The sequence below is a fragment of the Pristiophorus japonicus genome, chromosome 13 (assembly GCF_044704955.1).
Source record: "Pristiophorus japonicus isolate sPriJap1 chromosome 13, sPriJap1.hap1, whole genome shotgun sequence".
Lineage (NCBI taxonomy): Eukaryota > Metazoa > Chordata > Chondrichthyes > Pristiophoridae > Pristiophorus > Pristiophorus japonicus.
The window spans coordinates 37,045,439-37,059,678 of NC_091989.1; the positions used below are offsets into that span (position 1 = coordinate 37,045,439).

The 14,240-nt window shown below is 42.3% G+C and overlaps 1 protein-coding gene across 3 annotated transcripts in view; it reads right to left on the reverse strand.

The window, feature by feature from the left end:
- Positions 1-14,240, reverse strand: part of LOC139278518 (voltage-dependent calcium channel subunit alpha-2/delta-1) — a 794,302-nt gene that overhangs the window by 71,052 nt on the left and 709,010 nt on the right. For all 3 annotated transcript variants that reach the window (XM_070897372.1, XM_070897370.1, XM_070897371.1), the window contains one exon: positions 6,438-6,522. In XM_070897372.1, the coding sequence (XP_070753473.1) occupies positions 6,438-6,522 (85 nt within the window). The remainder of the gene's footprint in view (positions 1-6,437; positions 6,523-14,240) is intronic.

Sequence of the window (14,240 nt, forward strand, 5' to 3'; positions counted from 1 at the left end):
AATAAATCTGGACTAAAAAGCTAGTATCAGTAATGGTGACCAGGAAACTATCGGATTGTCATTAAAAACCCTCCTGGTTCACTAATGTCCTTTAGGGAAGGAAATCTACCGTCCTTACCTGGTCTGGACTATATGTGACTCCAGACCCACAGCAAGAGAGGTAAGGCCGGGGGATTGACCTGGAGGGCTGATCGGAGGCCTCATAAGAACATAAGAAATAGGTACAGATGTAGGTCATACGGCCCCTTGAGCCTGCTCCGCCATTCAATAAGATCATGGCTGATCTGATCACTTCCCCGCCCGCTCCCCATAACCCCTTAACCCCTTATCGTTTAAGAAACTGTCTATTTCTGTCTTAAATTTATTTAATGTCTCAGCTTCCACAGCTCTCTGAGGCAGTGAATTCCACAGATTTACAACACTCAGTGAAGAAATTTCTCCTCATCTGTTTTAAATAGGCGGCCCCTTATTCTAAGATCGTGCCCTCTAGTTCTCGTCTCCCCCATCAGTGGAAGCATCCTCTCTGCATCCACCTTGTCAAGTCCCCTCATAATCTTATACATTTTGATAAGATCACCTCTCATTCTTCTGAATTTCAATGAGTAGAGACCCAACCTACTCAACCTTTCCTCATAAGTCAACCCCCTCATCCCCGGAATCAACCAAATGAACCTTCTCTGAACTGCCTACAAAGCAAGTATATCCTTTCGTAAATATAGAAACCAAAACTGCACGCAGTATTCCAGGTGTGGCCTCACCAATACCTTATATAGCTGTAGTATAACTTCCCTGCTTTTATACTCCACCCCCTTTGCAATAAAGGCCAAGATACCATTGGCCTTCCTGATCACTTGCTGTACCTGCATACTATCCTTTTGTGTTTCATACACAAGTACCTCCAGGTCTCGCTGTACTGTGCCACTATGCAATTTTTCTCCATTTAAATAATAACTTGCTCTTTGATTTTTTTCTGCCAAAGTGCATGACCTCACACTTTCCAACATTATACTCCATCTGCCAAATACTTGCCCACTCACTTAACCTGTCTATGTCCTTTTGCAGATTTTTTGTGTCCTTCTCACACATTGCTTTTCCTCCCATCTTTGTATCATCAGCAAACTTGTATACATTATACTTGGTCCCTTCTTCCAAGTCGTTAATATAGATTGTAAATAGTTGGGGTCCCAGCACTGATTCCTGCGGCACCCCACTAGTTACTGGTTGCCAACCAGAGAATTAACCATTTATCCCAACTCTCTGTTTTCTGTTAGTTAGCCAATCCTCTATCCATGCTAATATATTACCCGCAACTCCGTGAACTTTTATCTTGTGCAGTAACCTTTTATGTGCCACCTTGTCAAATGCCTTCTAGAAGTCCAAATACACCACATCCACTGGTTCCCCTTTATCCACCCTGTTCGTTACATCCTCAAAGCACTCCAGAAAATTTGTCAAACATGACTTGCCCTTCATGAATCCATGCTGACTCTGCCTCATTGACTTTTGCTTTTCCAAATGTCCTGCTACTGCTTCTTTAATACTGGACTCCAACATTTTACCAACCACAGATGTTCGGCTAACTGGTCGATAGTTTCCTGCTTTTTGTCTGCCTCCTTTTTTAAATAGGGGCATTACATTTGCAGTTTTCCAATCTGCTGGGGCCTCCCCAGAATCCAGGGAATTTTGGTAAATTACAACCAATGCATCCACAATCCCTGCCGCTACTTCTCTTATGACCCAAGGATGCAAGCCATCAGATTCAGGGGATTTATCTGCCTTTAGTCCCATTATCTTACTGAGTACCACCTCCTTACTGATTGTGATTGAGTTAAGTTCCTCCTCCCCGATAGCCCATAGACTATCCACTGTCGGAATATTGTTAGTATCCAACATTCAGGAAGAATGGACAGAAAGGAAAAGGAGGTGGAGTAGTGTTGCTGGTTAAAGAGGAAGTTAACGCAATAGTAAGGAAGGACATCAGCTTGGATGATGTGGAATCGGTATGGGTAGAGCCGCGGAACACCAAAGGGCAGAAAGCGCTAGTAGGAGTTGTGCACAGACCACCAAACAGTAGTAGTGAGGTTGGGAATAGCATCAAACAAGAAATTAGGGATGCATGCAATAAGGGTACAGCAGTTATCATGGGCGACTTTAATCTACATATAGATTGGGCTAACCAAACTGGCAGCAATACAGTGGAGGCGGATTTCCTGGAGTGTATTAGGGATGGTTTTCTAGATCAATATGTCGAGGAACCAACAAGAGGGCTGGCCATCCTCGACTGGGTAATGTGTAATGAGAAAGGACTAATTAGCAATCTTGTTGTGCGAGGACCCTTGGGCAAGAGTGACCATGACATGGTAGAATTCTTTATTAAGATGGAGAGTGACACAGTTAATTCAGAGACTAGGGTCCTGAACTTAGGGAAAGGTAACTTCGATGGTATGAGACGTGAATCAGCTAGAATAGACTGGCGAACGATACTTAAAGGGTTGATGATGAATAGGCAATGGCAAACATTTAAAGATCACATGGATGAACTTCAACAACTGTACATCCCGGTCTGGAGTAATAATAAAACTGGGAAGGTGGCTCAACCGTGGCTAACAAGGGAAATTAAGCATAGTGTTAAATCCAAGGAAGAGGCATATAAATTGGCCAGAAAAAGCAGCAAACATAGAAACATAGAAAATAGGTGCAGGAGTAGGCCATTCAGCCCTTCGAGTCTGCACTGCCATTCAATAAGATCATGGCAAACCTGAGGACTGGGAGGAATTTAGAATTCAGCAGAGGAGGACAAAGGGTTTAACTAGGAGGGGGAAAATAGAGTATGAGAGGAAGCTTGCTGGGAACATAAAAACTGACTGCAAAAGCTTCTATACATATGTGAAGAGAAAAAGATTAGTGAAGACAAATGTAGGTCCCTTGCAGTCAGAATCAGGTGAATTTATAATGGGGAACAAAGAAATGGCAGAACAATTGAACAAATACTTTGGTTCTGTCTTCACAAGGGAAGACACAAATAACCTTCTGGAAATATTAGGGGACCAAGGGTCTAGTGAGAAGGAGGAACTGAAGGAAATCCTTATTAGTCAGGGAATTGTGTTAGGGAAATTGATGGGATTGAAGGCCGATAAATTCCCAGGGCCTGATAGTCTGCATCCCAGAGTACTTAAGGAAGTGGCCCTAGAAATAGTGGATGCATTGGTGATCATTTTCCAGCAGTCTATCGACTCTGGATCAGTTCCTATTGACTGGGAGGTAGCTAATGTAACACCACTTTTCAAGAAACGAGGGAGAGAGAAAACAGGTAATTAGCCTGACCATCAGTAGTGGGGAAAATGTTGGAATCAATTATTAAAGATGAAATGGCAGCGCATTTAGAAAGCAGTGACAGGATCGGTCCAAGTCAGCATGGATTTATGAAAGGGAAATCATGCTTGACAAATCTTCTGGAATTTTTTGAGGATGTAACGAATAGAGTGGACAGGGGAGAACCAGTGGATGTGGTGTATTTGGACTTTCAAAAGGCTTTGGACAAGGTCCCACACAAGAGATTTGTGTTCAAAATTAAAGCACATGGTATTGGGGGTAATGTACTGACGTGGATAGAGAACTGGTTGGCAGACAGGTAGCAGAGAGTCGGGATAAATGGGTCCTTTTCAGAATGGCAGGCAGTGACTAGTGGAGTGCTGCAGGGCTCAGTGCTGGGACCCCAGCTATTTACAATATACATCAATGATTTATATGAAGGAATTGAGTGTAATATCTCCAAGTTTGCAGATGACACTAAGCTGGGTGGCGGTGTGAGCTGTGAGGAGGATGCTAAGAAGCTGCAGTGGATGACTTAGACAGGTTAGGTGAGTGGGCAAATGCATGGCAGATGCAGTATAATGTGGATAAATGTAAGGTTATCCACTTTGGGGGCAAAAACACGAAGGCAGAATATTATCTGAATGGTGGCAGATTAGGAAAGAGGGAAGTGCAGTGAGACCTGGGTGTCATGGTTCATCAGTCATTGAAAGTTGGCATGCAGGTACAGCAGGCGGTGAAGAAGGCAAATGGTATCTTGGCCTTCATAGCTAGGGTATTTGAGTATAGGAGCAGGGAGGTCTTACTGCAGTTGTACAGGGCCTTGGTGAGGCCTCACCTGGAATATTGTGTTCAGTTTTGGTCTCCTAATCTGAGGAAGGACATTCTTGCTATTGAGGGAGTGTGGCGAAGGTTCACCAGACTGATTCCCAGTATGGCAGCAGTGACATATGAGGAGAGACTGGATCGACTGGGCCTGTATTCACTGGAGTTTAGAAGGAGGAGAGGGGATCTCATAGAAACATATAAAACTCTCACAGGACTGTACAGGTTAGATGCAGGAAGAATGTTCCCGATGTTGGGGAAGTCCAGAACCAGGGGACCCAGTCTAAGGATAAGGGGTAAGCCATTTAGGACCGAGATGAGGAGAAACTTCTTCACTCAGAGAGTTGTAAACCTGTGGAATTCTCTACCGTAGAGAGTTGTTGATGCCAGTTCGTTGGATATATTCAAGAGGGAGTTAGATAAGGCCCTTACGGCTAAAGGGATTAAGGGGTATGGAGAGAAAGCAGGAAAGGGGTACTGAGGTGATGATCAGCCATGATCTTATTGAATGGTGGTGCAGGCTCGAAGGGCCGAATGGCCTACTCCTGCACCTATTTTCTATGTTTCTATGTCCTCTACCGTAAAGACTGATACAAAATATTTGTTCAGAGTTTCTGCCATCTCCATGTTCCCCATTACTAATTCACCGGTCTCGTCCTCTAAGGGAGCAACATTTACTTTAGCCACCCTTTTCCTTTTTATATACCTATAGAAACTCTTACTATCTGTTTTTATATTTTGCGCTAGTTTACTTTCATAGTCTATCTTCCCTTTCTTTATCATTTTTAGTCATTTCTTGCTGGCTTTTAAAAGCTTCCCAGTCTTCTGCCCTCCTAATAGTTTTGGCCACTTTGTATGCCCTTGTTTTTAATTGGATACCATCCTTTATTTCTTTAGTTAGCCTCATGGGGGGCTGGTCTCCGATCACAGGGGAATGGTTTAGGCAGGGAGCCTGGATCCAGGAGGGAGGTATAAATCCACTTACCTCCTGGATGCAGCAGTCCCTGCCCCTGTTTCACTGCCGGGTTTCACGAATTGTGTGAAACCTGTCTACAGGCAGTTAAATTCAAAATGGAGGGGAAAAAAAGAGGCTTTCTGCCTCATTACAATATTTAAATTGAGGTACCGCCACATGGGAGCGGGGTTGGTCTCTCGCCCCCGGCCCACCCCCATCCCCCAAAACCGGAAATGGGTGGGTTGAAGGGGGAATCCCATTTTTAACACTAACTGCCCTCACAATCCAAACCCAACGTTTATTCTTCAGGGAAAATTCCAGCCAATGTGTGTCCTCTCAATTCTTGAAAAACTATAATTCATTTTTTAAAAGAACTGTTTATGTTATTGAAATACAATTCGCAGTGCAGACCAGTGATTTATTCAATATACCTCACTCACACCTGCTCTAGTACCAAGTAATGCAGCCTGCACAACACAACGGGCCAGAAATTGCGATTGGAGATTTCCCGTGGGCAAATGCCTCCAGTCCTCAAGAAAAGTACACACTTACCTGGTGCTTCATACTCTTGCAATCCTGGGCCTGCAGCGTACACCATGCATAAAGATCCACGTATCCCAGGGGCTCATACGGCTCACAAGCATCCCTGGGATCACGCAGGCCGGCCCAACCAATCAAAAAGGAGGATTATGCTTCTGGGGATTGCATTTAAATACAGAGTCCCCATAAGCATAATAGGAATGACATAAAAACATACTTTCACACAACCTAAATAAAAATAAATCACCATATGTTTAAAATGAATACAAAAATACAATTTAATTAAACATTTCAAACAAAAATTTAATTTTTTGATGAATAACTTTAAAAATTTTAAAGGATCCAAAAATAACTTACACTAATTTTAAAGATTTTTGAATGTTTAAATGATTTTTAAAAATGCATTTAAATATTTATTTGAACCCTTACATTGGTAAAAGGCCCTATGCCTGCTTTTACCAGGCATAAGAGTTTTGTGGGCATTCGCTGGGCAGTAATTGGCAAATAGCCCAACTCTCCACCAGCAAATGTCCATTTCCTGTGCATGTGGATGATCTGTTGAGCTGAAATGTGACAGATCTCAAGTTCCGGGTTTTTGGGCATGCACAGCGCACACAGAAACCCGGTCATAAAAAATCCAGATCATAGGCTTATTTTCTCTAAACCACTGCTTTCTGAGATGCATCTTTCCATTTCTCTATGTGCTTATGGTGTAAATACAAATTCATTGTACGGTAAGAAATGAAGCAAAAGTTTTCTTTTTAAATTTTGTACAGTTCATACGAAGTGGGAAGAAGTAACTTACGGCTTTTGTTTAGTCCAATAGTTGGTAACAAGTTCACTTGTAAATCCAGCATCAAGCAACAGGTTATTGATCAGATCAGTTTTGCCTAGAAAAAGAATGAAAGACCAGTCAGGAAACAAATCCGCAGCCTACAATAGGAGAGGCCAAGTACTCGAATAGTATCAAACAAACACAATAACGGTTGCTTTCCTTACAATACAAGTCATTACAGCTTCAGGCTCTAACTAAAAATCAGCTCGTGGCATCCAACTTCTCAGCCGGACTCTGCCTAGTCATTGGCCGGAACCCTTTCCCATGTGACAATTAGCATTCCACCGCATCATCCTCTCCTCTGCACTCTCAATCCTTTTCATCACAGCTGTGATTTTATACATTTCTTTGCTAATATTTTCCAAGTTATTTTCTACCAGTTTTGTAGTTTTTTTCTCACCTCCCAGACCACACTGGAATAAAGATCACAATTAGTCTACCTGAACTCTGACATTCTCGGTCGAAATCGGCCTGTTCAAGGAACGCACAAATGCTGTGGGCGGACTATTTTCCCTTCCTTCTTTACAAGAATCACTTTGTCCCCATGTTGTGGCCACCCTCATTCAGCTATGGCTGGGATTAGGACTGTGCTGTGTGGAGAAGAATGGGCAAGAACCCATGCTCTACCACGCCATGTTACAGCAGGCCAGTGCACTGACATACAACCTCCTCTGTGCTGCCTGCAGAGCCTGAACACCTAAAGACGTCGAAGGTTTTACCACCCATTTCCCAAGCAGGTCCAAGATTATCTCTAACGAGTGAAATTATGAGAAGCAATGATAAAGAGACCAATGCTGCAACTGAATCACTGCATAAAATAATTATATCCTTACATCAAACATGTCAACCAAACTTGTACTTGATTATGTCAAATTGTGTAATCAAAAAAGCATTACATCTCCCAGAAGGAAGGAAGGAATATGATCCAAATATTTATTTATAAATGGGAATACTTATATATTAATCACAGGATACACTATTATTTAATAATCATAATATTCAAATCTAATGTACTAGATCACTTTAAGCATAAAACTCAGGCAGGACTGCTTTCCTATGTTAAGTAGTTGGGTTACTTTGGCAACTCTAATATATAGAACATATAAACAATATTGTATTAACTTTACAAAATATTTTACTTTGAATTTGAACATTGAATATTCAAAAAAATGTATATGTATATTGCTGCCATTCTTGGGTTCCCTGTGTTTGGTTGAATGAGGATCTGTTTCAAAAACTTAAGCTTCTACATTGCTTCTCAGGTAGAGAACAGGCAAAAGCACAGTCTGGAAGCAGGCAGGAGATGGTGTGATGGAAGGACTTTGGGACAGACTTCCAGAGAATAGGGTCATGAAGCTGCATGAATGATTACCATTAGTGCAGCAGAGGAAGCAGAGAGGTCAAACATCCAGCTGATAAAGGGATATGGATAGCTTTCGGAAAGAAAACAGACAATGTTTTCAAGGTGGAAAACGGGATCTTGGTAATAGATCAAATATAAAGAGGCTCAGCTCCACTTTGAACAGGACTCTAAATGCCACTTCTAAATTAGCTTCCTGTCAGATGCTGAGAGGTTGACAAGAGGAGCCTATATAGACTCCCTTGAAGGTTTTTAAACGGAATCATCTCACAATGCCAGAGCTGAGATCAAACCTTGTGGGGAACCACAGGTAAGAACCCACATACTTTGATTCCAGAGTACAACCAATTTCAGGTTCACAACACCTGACGCTTAGCCATCCAAATAAGTAGCTTTAGGTCCGCAATAATGAAAACATAGTTTCATGCAGGGCAAGACATTTGGTCCATCTAACCGACCTATCTTCAGTATTCCCTTGGTGCATTTCTAATAACCCTGAATCCCATTTATTGGCAAGAACCTATCTATTACCTTCTTGAAACCAATTAAGGTTTCTTGTTCCACCACCCATGCTGGTAATCTGTTCCACATACCACCCTTTCAGAAAAAATGTTCCTTATTTCAAAACATGTGCTGTTAGGGAGGGAGTTTCAGGATTTTGGCCCAGCAACAATGAAGGAACGGCGATATAATTCCAAGTCAGGATGTCGTGTGACTTGGAGGCGGACTTGCAGTTGATGGTGTTCCCAAGCGCCTGCTGCTCTTGTCCTTTTATGTGGTAGAGATTGTAGGCTTGGGAGGTGCTGTCGAAGAAGCTTTGGCAAGTTGTTGCATTGCATCTTGTAGATGGTACACTGCAGCCATGGTGCGTCGGTGGTGGAGGGAGTGAATGTTTAAGGTGCCAATCAAGTAGGCTGCTTTTTCCTGGATGGTGTCAAGCTTCTTGAGTGTTGTTGAATCTGCACTCATCCATGCAAGTGGAGAGTATTCCATCACACTCCTGACTTGTGTCTTGTAGATGGTGGAAAGGCTTTGGAGAGTCAGGAGGTGAGACACTCGCCACAGAATACCCAGCCTCTGACCTGCTCTTGTAGCCACAGTATTTATGTGGCTGGTGCAGTTAAGTTTCTGGTCAATGGTGACCCCCAAGATATTGATGGTGGGAGATTTGGTGATGCTAATGCTGTTGAATGTCAAGGGGCAGTGGTTAGACTCTCGCTTGTTGGAGATAGTTATTCTGTGGCGCGAATATTACTTGCCACTTATCAGCACAAGCCTGAATGTTGTCCAGGTCTTGCTGCATGAGGGTATGAACTGCTTCATTATCTGAGGAGTTGCGAATGGAATTGAACATTGTGCAATCATCAGCGAACATCAGGAATGCCCTCCTGTATGTCCTATTTTATTTTATTATCCTTAATTTGTAAATATCACCCCTTCTGCTTAAACTCTGTATGCAGCAGAGAAGCTTACTTGGACCCAATTTGTCCAATGCTTTCATAATTTTAAATACTTCTATCATGATCCCCTCTCAGTCTTCTCTATTCAAAGAATGTGGAATAGAATTCAGCTGAAATGCCAGTCCAGAATGGTGCTTCCTGCATATTAACTTCAGGTAATGGATGTTTATTAAAGACATTCCAGTGAAGAGTCATGCATGATGTGTTGGAAAGGCTTCATTCATGTGAACCCAGTGAGGCTTTGCTGCCTGGAGCCGAGACCTAAGAGGGCAGAAGCAGGTTTAATTGGTAGCGCGATTACGCAGTTCCTGAGCATGGATAACTGGGGGAGTGTCAGAGGGCAAGCCTGTGGCTTCCTTTCCAGGTAAGAAAGGAGATCGTCTGCAGAGATTTTGCAAAGAGCTCAGAGAGTGAGAGCTCCAGGCTTAAGTTCAGCCTTGACTAATTTCCAGTCAGAAAGTGTAGTTAACCCTGCTAAAAAGCATAGCTTGGTTTACTTTGTTATTTTTTTTATAAGGAACAATTAATCAAAGGTTGTTCCATTCACTGGCATATTCTATGTAAAATAAATCAGCTTTTGGTTTATAGTTGGTGCTGTCTCAAAAGAGTGTTCATCAGTCCACCTTCCAGAAGATAGGAGAAAGCAGAAATCCTTGCTATGAATTCAATTTCAAACAAGTACACAGTCTACCTCGGAGGCCATAAATTACATGGCCAGAGGAGTTACTGTACAGCTCATGAGGAGCACGAGATTACAGTATCCAGTTCACATAACAAGCGGTTGCATTGTTACAACCCAAGACATGCTATCGTATGACTAAATATTAGGCAGTAAAGGTAAATGCCTGATTGTGAGGGAAATGGGATCAGGAGGTGCTGGTGCACACTGAACCCGTGAGAATATTTTTAGTGTGGACCCAAAATCTCCAAAGAATGGTTCAGCACAGCGAATTTGTGATGAGTATGTCCATGCTTCAGTCTTTATTTAATGGAGAACATGTTCTCATTTAGCTGACCTTTTGTAAGAGGTGCCAAAATATTCAGGCTACAAAGTGTGGTTAAAAAAAGTGTGGTGAAACAATCACATTAGACACACACAAAGAATTGTTAACTGGCTAGACATTCTCTTCAGTTTGTCTCCATCCTTTCTCTTCAGTTGTAATAGTTTGAAGAGCGAGTGTCAATGACCAGGGATTCTCATTCTGAGTCGTTACTGAGTTCATAAAACACTCACGACAGAGTTATTTTTGTGATTTATGGCAATAGAACTTGTTGGGTGGATTGTATAATCGTTGTCCAGTTTGGGATTAAATTTGTGACAAGGATTTCTGACCAAGCGTCAGGCTAACGCTTAGCAAAGTAAATATCAATCACCTGCTAAATTTTACCCAAGAAAGCAGCATATTTTAGAAGCTGTATCACTTCTGTACAAGACATCTGTTTTTGCTTAGTTCTTTCTGCAATCATTTTATTGCATTGTGGAAGTGGTTATGGTACAAAGATCAGCAACTTGTTCAAATTTGTCCACAATTCTTCAAAGTCCTGTTTCAATCATAAATTATTTTCACAAACCATTTCTGCTTTGCTAGTAGTTACTCTAATGTAAGGTTGGTGTGTTTATTCACCTGTACAGCCCTCAGTCACGTGGGCACAAGTGGAACTATAAGCTTGAGAGAGCAGACTGGTTTCTCACCATGTCCATAAGGCTCACATTTAGCTCTAAATATAGACCATTACAAAAACACACAGTAGATACAGGTTTATAATGAATGGGAATTGGGAAAAACTGCTTTTTCACACCAAAATAGGATTATTTTGAAATGCATTTTACAATCACAGAAAAAAATTTAGTTATGCTGTTTTAGAGCACTTTCCAAATTAGTTTGGAACAAAAAAATCTTCTTTAGTTTCTTTGGGCCCAAATTTGGCCCTCTGGGTTTTTTGGCGCACTTACCTGAGGTGCGCCGACTTTCTGCTCTCAAAATGGCGCCGAAATGTAGCTCCGTATTCTCTCCACTCTGTGGCCACTCCCACGGCTTGGCGCGGCGTGGTCTGTCCATTAGGGGGTGGAGCTAGGACACTGCGTGAAAAACAGTGCCAGTAGCTCAACGCATGCGCACTGGAGGTTTCGCGCATGCGCAGTAGCTCCTGTCCCCAGCCGGAGGTCCCTCGGAGAAGTCCCTCAGAGAAGTCCAGTCCTCGGAGATGTCCCTCGGAGAGTCGATGCGTTCTCCCACCCCTAGCCCTGGCCGAAGGGCTTGCCAGTGCGTTCTCGAGTCGGTGCATTCTCCCGCACTGGCCAGCCCGGCCCACTGACTTCCCCAGCCAGGTAAGACTTGAGTTTTATTTTTTATTTATGTATTTTTTATTTATTATTGATGGTTTTTATGCTTCTTGAATGTTGTTGTGAAGGTGTTTAGTGCTTTGCAAGGTCCTCTGTGCTTCCCTCCCCCTCCCCCATCTCTGGCTACCTACGCTGATTTCTTAACTCTCTGCAAGGGCTTTCTGTGCGGCCACACATGGCCACATACGCTGGCCTAAGTTAGTTTGGAGCAACTATTAGCTGTCCAAACTGGCTTAAGTGGCCAAAACAGGCGTAGGTGGCTGCTAACGCCCCCTTTTGAAAAAAACGAAACTAAAAAAAAATCCTAACTAACTCACTTACACTGGCGCAAATTAAATGTGCAGAATGGGGATTTTTAAGATACTCCATAAAAATCAAGTTGTTCCACAAAAAACGGAGCAACTCCTGGGCAAATTTGGGCCCGTAGATGCATGTACAATAGCTCATGAACAGCAGTAGGATAAAGAAAATAATTATACGGAACTATGAGGAAGACAAACTAGATACTTGTGGCTAGAATCATAGAATAGCACAGGACAGAAGGATGCAATTCGGCCCATCGAGTCTGTGCCAGCTCTTTCGAAGAGCAATCGGGTTGTCTCACTCCCCGGCTCTTTCCCCATTGCCCTGCAATTATTTCTCCTTCAAGTATTCATCCAATTCCCTTTTGAAATCTATTATTGACTCTGTTTCCATCTTTGCTCTTTAATTGTACTGGTGATTCAGGTGGTCCAGGCCCACGTGACTCCAGTATTTTTGGACGTACGGGGAAGTTATCTTCCCGTACGCTACACATCGAATTTAGGCCTCCGACCGGAATCGAAGAGCCTCTGGGACCACCAGGTATTTTCGCTAAAAAATTTGGGGTCGGAGGCGTTCGTCCGAAGGAAGCCTCCAACCGGAACTTGCCCCCCAGTATATTTTTGTTTGAGTATATTTTTACCTATATGCTATTACTTTAGGACTCCGGGGCAAAGGGCAGCAGGATTTCAGAAGAAATCTAAAATATAACAAGCATCTTAAACTAGTTTGATTGAATGTAATATTTGAATTACGATACTGCAATACAGTTGAATTGTTATAAAGCAAAAAGATCATTCTTTTCCGGACAGGATGAACATATCCAGGCTTTAGCAAATTCAACAGTTGTTATTTTCTACTTCTGTACTTGCTGACCCTGATTTTCCATCGAGTGAATGGGAGATAAATCATTGGCTAACAAGTGCAGAAGTGTAAATTCTGGCCACAAACTCTAGTAGAGAGCATCCAGTGACAGTTTTGTATAAATTGTCTATTTTTTAACTGCCACAGCTGTTATCTGTTCCTGGCGATGCTCAGACATTAGCTTGGCTCAGTTGAAAGCACTCTCATCTCCGAGTCAGAAGCTCCACTACAGACTTGAACTCAATCTGGACTGACACCTCAATGTAGTACTGAGGAGACTGCTCCAGTGCTGAAGATACTGCCAGCTCAGGTCACATAAATGATCCTGTAGCAGTATTCAAAGAAGACCATCCAAGTCACACACCATATCGACTTGGAAATATATCGCTGTTCTATCATCGTCACTGGGTCAAAATCATGGAACTCTTTGCCCAACAGCACTGTGGGAGAACCTTCACCACACGGACTGCAGCGGTTCAAGAAAGCGGCTCACCACCTCTCAAGGGCAATTAGGAATGGGCAATGAATGCTGGCCTTGCCAGCGATGCCCACATTCCGAGATTGAATAATTAAAAAAGGAGCTTTTCTTCCTCAACTCACATCACTAAAAATAGATTAGCTGGTCATTCGGTTGCTGTTTGTAGGACCTTGCTGAGTTCAAATTGGCTGCCACATTTGACTATAGAATAACAGTGACTGCATTTCAAAAGTAATCCACTGATTGTAAAACAGATTGGAGTGTCCTGAGGATGTGATGAAGCACTATTTTGTATATAAATGCAAGTTCAGTCTTTCTAAAGTTTTTTTTTAATGGGTCGCTTTCTCACAGTCATGTCCACATTTTACATCAGCAGTCTCACTGAGCTTCCAGGTGGAATAGACTTTAAACTGATGGTAAGTTCAGAACACATTCTCTCGGAGGAGCTCAGCAGTGAACTCTAATTAGACACACGCAGAGTTTGCATTGTGCTCTCTTTGAAAGGATTCGCAGCTCTCCATCACAATGTTGCTTGGCACTACAAGTTCCCCATCAAGTTCCATAGTTCAGGTAAGCTTCTCTGTCCCTCTCTGCACTCTGGGCTATAAAGTCTCACGTTTATTACAATATTTCAAAGTAACCTGGAGGCTTCTTAAAACATCGGGTTTATAAAGAAGTACCCATTCTTAATTCATGTTTGAGAAGTACCAATGTAATAGAAGTTGGATGTTCATGCATACCGTATGAGGTTACCTACATTATATAGTCTGCTTGTTATACAGCAACAATGGAATTTAGTTCTTTGCCACGAGCTGGTGGCAGGGAAATTATAGTGAACATATTTTTAGTTTAAGTAGGATAAATAATATTTTGTTCTTAAATTGTTATTGCACAAACAACTCTACTAAAACTATCTATGAGGTGGTAGTGTGACAGCATCATGCCACAATAACCCTTCTGAAAAAGG